Source organism: Leptonychotes weddellii, chromosome 11 (genome assembly GCF_054177405.1).
Source record: "Leptonychotes weddellii isolate Sample4059 chromosome 11, ASM5417740v2, whole genome shotgun sequence".
Classification (NCBI taxonomy): domain Eukaryota; kingdom Metazoa; phylum Chordata; class Mammalia; order Carnivora; family Phocidae; genus Leptonychotes; species Leptonychotes weddellii.
This window is the reverse complement of record NC_138379.1, coordinates 57,751,138-57,757,137: the sequence shown is the minus strand read 5'-3', so window position 1 is coordinate 57,757,137 and position 6,000 is coordinate 57,751,138. Positions and strand designations below refer to the sequence as shown.

The 6,000-nt window shown below is 49.1% G+C and overlaps 1 protein-coding gene across 6 annotated transcripts in view; it reads left to right on the top strand.

Annotated features, from left to right (window-relative positions):
- The window catches only part of ME3 (malic enzyme 3), a 188,374-nt gene that overhangs the window by 120,823 nt on the left and 61,551 nt on the right, over positions 1–6,000 (top strand). For all 6 annotated transcript variants that reach the window (XM_081798983.1, XM_081798982.1, XM_031031114.2 and 3 more), the window contains one exon: positions 3,403–3,478. In XM_081798983.1, coding sequence (XP_081655109.1) covers positions 3,403–3,478 — 76 coding nt within the window. The remainder of the gene's footprint in view (positions 1–3,402; positions 3,479–6,000) is intronic.

Here is a 6,000-nt window from a genome sequence, read left to right as displayed (position 1 = left end):
CTAGCCTGAATTCCATCTCCGACATCTTGGTTATATCTGCATCTATTTGTAAATCTGCAGCATAAATCATAATCTCTGAGTCTTTTCTGTTTGGGGGGCTCCTCCTCCTAGTCATTCTGTTGATGGGTGTTTGAGGGAATGTATAGAGTCCAAATTATTGACCAGAACCCAAGCAAGATGCACCTGTTTTCTTGGGACCTTTTCATGCAACCTTTCTTGGTTGCTGGCCTCTTGTTTTCCCAGCCTGTCTTCTGTGGGAGGGTCCTGCCACGCTGTTACTCAGGCACCCCTGTTTGGGCAGAGTTGCCCTGCGCTCCTGTGGCGGGGGATGGGCTCAGCAGGAATCAGTTTTTGGGGCTTTTGTTCTCTGGCGGCTTTCCCTGGCGGCTTTCTGTGTCTCTTCCGTGAGTCAGAGCAGAAGAGACCGTTTCCAACCCTCTGCCTCAGAGCAGAGAGATCGCAATCTGTTCTTCAGTGAGCTCTCCAGGCCACACTGTCTCCATTTCTGTCCATGCTGCTATAAACTGCAGCATCCTGGGTTGTGCGCCCCTCTGCAGCGCCCCCAGTCCTGCCTCCAGGTCAGGGCACTTCTCTGCCCTTTGTGCTTCTAAAACTGCCAGCTGCTCCCAGTTCACACGCACGGGACCCCACCACTCCGGGTGTCTGTCCGGGGCGCTGCAGTTTGCAGGCATGACCCCGCCGCTCCAGGTTTCTGCCCCAGGCGCTGCCCTAGAGTCCTTTCCCCGCTGCTACTAGTCTGCGAGTCTGTGCCTGTCCACAGCGTGCGAGGCTGTCGCTCACCGGCGGTGTAGGATCCCCATGGCCAGGTACCATCCCGCTGCTGTTTATCCTCCGATATCTGCCCGTGGAATCACAGCTCCCTTTTCTTATCTCAAAACCAACCACCTACGATATTCTGTTTATAGAGATCCAGATCTTCTTACAACTCAGGCCGGTTTCATGGGTGCTCAGAGTGGTCTGGTAGATATCCAGCTCAATTCCAGGGACCAGTTGAAATAGGGTCCCCTACTCCGCCATCTTTCCCCAGCCTCCTGCACTACTAGGTATTTACCCAAAGGATACAAACACAGTGATCCAAAGGGGCACCTGCACCCCAATGTTTATAGCAGTGATGTCCACAATAGCCAAACAATGGAAAGAGGCCAGATGTCCATCTACAAATGAATGGATAAGGAAGATGTGCTATATCTATACAATGGAATATTACTCAGCCGTTAAAAAAAATGAAATCTTGCCATTTGCAATGACGTAGATAGAACTTGAGGGTATTATGCTGAGCAAAATAACTCAATCAGAGAAAGACAATTATATGACTTCACTCATGTGGAATTTAAGAAATTAAACAGATGAACATAGGGGAAGGGAGGGACGAATAAAATAAAAACAGAGAGGGAGGCAAAAGATAAGAGACCCTTAACTATAAGAAACAAACTGAGGGTTGCTGGAGGGGAGGTGGGGGGAGGGTAATTGGGTGATGGACATTAAGGAGGGCACTTAATGTAATGAGCACTGGGTGTTATATGCATCTGAGGAATCACTGAACTCTACCTTTGAAACTAATAATATATGTTAACTAATTGAATTTAAATAAAATAAAAATTTTAAAAATAACAGTTTTGGGTGCCTGGGTGGCTCAGTCAGTTAAGCATCTCACTTTGGCTCACATCATGATCTCAGAATCTTGGGATCGAGCCCTGCATTGGGCTCCCCTCAGCAGGGAGTCTGCTTGTCCTCTCCCTCTACCCCTCCCCTGATTTGTGCATTCTCTCTCTCTCAAATAATTTTTTTTAATTTTTTTAAAAATAACAGTTTTATTATTGCTGTCTACAGAAAGTTTACTCTGTTCAAGAGACTACCACTAACAAAAGTCAGAAGTCTTTAAGATGATAAAGACTTGGGGAGATTTTGTGGCTGATGGGAACTTAATGGAAAATCTAGGGGAGAGAGGAGCGTCATTAAGTATAAGACTTTATAATATTCATTGGAATGGAAGAAATAAAGGAACTGTCTCTGGATGCAGAAGTTTATGGGCTTGGTGGTGGGAAGCTGACAGAGACGCCATCCCATGGCTTCACATGACATCAGAGGCAAGGTCACTAGGGGAGTTGGGGGACGGTGAGGCCGTTGGAGGTTTGAGAACAGAGAAGTTTAAAATAGTCTTTGCAAAGAGTGGAAAGAGTGACAGTTGAGCAGAGAAACACCGAAAGAACAAAGACTGAGCGGTTGTTGAGAGTGCATGTGGGTTGCCGGTGAAGAATTTGTGGTGGTGCCCGTCAGCCTTTCCTGTGGTCTGGCTTTCTCCCCCTGCCCTTGGCTGCCTGGGTGGGGCCCACAGGAAACAGACAGTAGGTGTATCCAGGGTTGGGAGTTTTACAACACTGCTGAGACCAAAGAGCAGGGCCAAGGGCCTTTACAGTGTTGACTAGGGCATGATTTAAATAACGGATCCAAAATCCAAGCCTCTCACAAAGCCATGTAAGGTACTGTTTGGAAGTCTTCTCTGAGTTAGCCAGGGCAGTGAGAGTGGGGGATGCTGCTTTCCACACCTCCCCAGCCTACTCACATTGGCGAACCAGAGTGAGTACCTCGTTAGGAAAAGGAGCCTTTCTGGATGCACTGGAGGAACAAAGGAAAGGAAGGAAGTGGCACAGATATTCTCCAGGTATACATATTCTCACACCCCTGATCCCAGGGCAGAAGACTTAGGTCCACATACGGAGGTCTAAACATAAATAAAAGTTCTAAAATCAAGCGAATACACTGGTAAATAAAATACACGCCCCCCTGCCTTTACAGATGTACCTTCCTGCTGGTCTGGAAGGCCACGTTTGAATTTAGAAGTCACATGCTCTAGTACTGCAAAGAAGAGTGGCTCCTGGCTGGCAGCCCACCCCTCTTCCCATCCCCAGCCTTGTCCCCCACTGCCCCGGGGCCTCCTGTACCTGTGTCTGGTACCACAACTCTAACGTCCAAGCTCCAGTCACAGCCCCAGGCCTAGGGCTCTGCCCACCATAGTGTGGTCTATACTCAGAAACGGGGGGACCCAGGAAGATGCCGACATGGTTTCCTGAAGCAGCCTTGGGGTCCCTCAGAGAATTCTGGGGTCCTGTGTGCCTGGTCTAGAAGGAAGAAGGGAGGGTGCAGGCTCTGGTGAGCATAGGCCCCAGGTGGGCACATCCCTCGGCCCCATGGACTCCTTGCCTTGTGGAGAGGAGAAATTGGAGGAAGGCCAGGGCTGGGCCCTCCAAAATGTTGGGGGCAAGGCCCCGCCTTGACCATGTCTGTGGGAAAAATTAAACGGTGCAGTGATAAACAGTACTGTGGTCTTTGTTCCTAGTCTGACTGCCTGGTTTCTCTCTGTGTACATGTTTTTTCTCCTAGTGGGCTGTTCATCACCATTCATGACAAGGGCCACATTGCAACCATGCTAAACTCTTGGCCAGAAGACAATATTAAGGTATGATCCTGTTTTCTTTGTTACTGCTCTGTTGTTGGGTGAATCCTTTCAACCTGAACCAGAGTCATCCCCAGCTAGAAAATGAGCCATTATAACACTGAGGGCGAGACACTGCTGCCTTCCCCGGCCCAGAGCCCAGCCCGGTTAGCGCCAGGCATAAATGCACCACAGAGCAGAGGTTTGCAGTGACCCACACCCAGGTGAAATTGCGCTTATCATTATTATTAATAGTAGTGCTCTGAAATCTGTTCAGCATGTATTGAGTACCTACTATATATACAACACCAGTTTCCATGGAGGATACAGGGAAAAATCAGAACTTCTCAAGTAGCTGACTTTCATGAGGAAAATAAGACAGAGACACAAAAGACTAACAGGGAACTTGGTCAGAAGTAAGTGAAGCACACGGAGAGAGCTGAGGGTGTTCACAAAGGCAGAGATTACTTTTAGCCTGAGGGGAATCTAGGAAGACTTCATGGGAGAGGTGACATTGGAGCAGGGCCTTGAGTTAAGTTTAGCCAGATAGGCCTTGGAGACGGTAGGACATAGAGTGGGGACATTCTGCAAGAAGAGGCAAAGTTTATGGTGAACAGTACTTTCATGTGTGTGCACACAGTTTGGGGGGAGGGGCAGGGAGACAGGTGGTAGTTCTATGCAGAGTGAAGAAAGAAACCTGCCTCTTTTGCCTGGAATATCAGCTTTACTCAAATAATCTAAGGAAAAAACATTTTTATATAATAAACAGGATATAATATAATATGCAAAGTTTATGTTAGTTTTGAAATATAAAACCTGCAGCTTTGTAGAAACTTGTTAGCCTCTGGCTACATGCCCAGATCGCCTCCTGCTAGGGAACTTCTGTGGAAGAGTATGAGGGGCTTTCCCATCTAAGATGATTGTCGCTTCTGCAAATGGGTGAAGCAAAAATGCGAAACACCTGCTAGCTGCTTCGCGAGGGCATTTCTGGCGCCCGAGCTGGGGAAGGATTGGAGCTGACTGGGAGGCACTCCACCATGGCTTCCTCCTCAGGCCTGCCCTCCCTGTTCCTGCCAGTTCCCTCAGTTACCCCATCTCTCTCCACTAGGCACTAAGCACAGCTTCCCTCTGCACACCTCTCTCTGTGTCCTGCCCACTTCTGGCCCTCCCTGGGGAGTGGTAGCATTCTGAGCCAGAACAAGGAAGGCAGGAGCTTGGCTCTTAGGAGCCAGACCCAAACCACTGCCAGGGTCTGTGGACTTTATGGCCACAGTGAAGGGCTCATTTCATATATCTCTGTCTGGGTGTGATTTTGCCCTGGGCATTTCTGCCCTGCTTGTCTGCTTAGACTCTGGTTTCGTGCAGGCCTGGGCCCTACAGGTTTTGGTCTCAGTCCCAGAAGAAGTGAGTTTCTATGGCGTGTCTAAGATGAAGCTATAATAAAATCTTCAGCACATTCAGGGAAGCCAGCTCACTGGATGGGCAGTGAACTCCAGCCTGCCCTGTGCAGACAGGCTGCTGAGGTACTGCAAGCTGATCTATCCTGGGCACTTCACCCACGGTGAAAGCTTGTGCAGACTGGGCATGCAGTAGACGCTTGAGGTGCGTGAACTCAGGCAGCAGACATGATGAGCATCTCCCATGTACCAAGCACTGAGCCAGGAGCAGAGAAATGGAGTCCTCACCAACATACACCTGCCTTTGTGCAAGCTACGAGGAATTAAGAGAACGACAAAAAGCCATTGCATCTTAACCAGTAAGAAGAAGGTGCTCCTTTCTCTGAGGTGGCACAGAGGCTCAGTGAGGGACTCATGGGCTGGATTTCAGGCTCTAGCTGCTCCTTTTGTCAGGGCACAACTTATAAAATACTTGTTGACTGACTTCAACACACATAGTTTGAGAACCTTCCTACGTACTAAGTGCTAACTACCAGAGAGCTGGAGACAACCACTTTTGTGATTTTAGAGGAAGAGGAATGCAGCTTTAGGTCACCCCAGAGCGGGCAGGGCTGGAGTGGGCCTCAGAAGGAGAGAGGCATCCAAAGCCTCTCAGGAAAACAGAGGTTCCATGGGGACATCTGGACCAGTGCATCTAATTCTGTTGCACTCAACGCTCATTGAGTAAACATCTCTGTAGCTTCCGGGATCAAGAAGGTGTACAGGCCCAAAGTCTGGTTGGAGAGACTGACCTGGAAACAATTGCATAGACTGTGTCTGTGCTGCCAAAGAGGGGAGCAGTTAGGGCTGCTCAGGCTGCTCCCAGCTTACCCGGGTCTCCCGCCTGCCCCGTCCACCAGCCTTTTCTGGAGGGTCCTTCCCCCCCCACCCCTAAGGCTGCCCTTTCAAAGGTTCAGAATGTTCTAAGTCCTAGTCTTTCTTGTTTGCTCGTGTGTTTTCTCCAGTTGCCCTAAAAAGAGGAGATGAAGGTCTCCTTCGCTAGGCAGGGAATCCCTTTCATGGTATTTTGGAGCTGGATTCCCTCTCATTATTTCCTTTGGGTCTCACAGCCCCTGTGATCAGAATGGAGAAGGAAGGGGTGTGACTGAT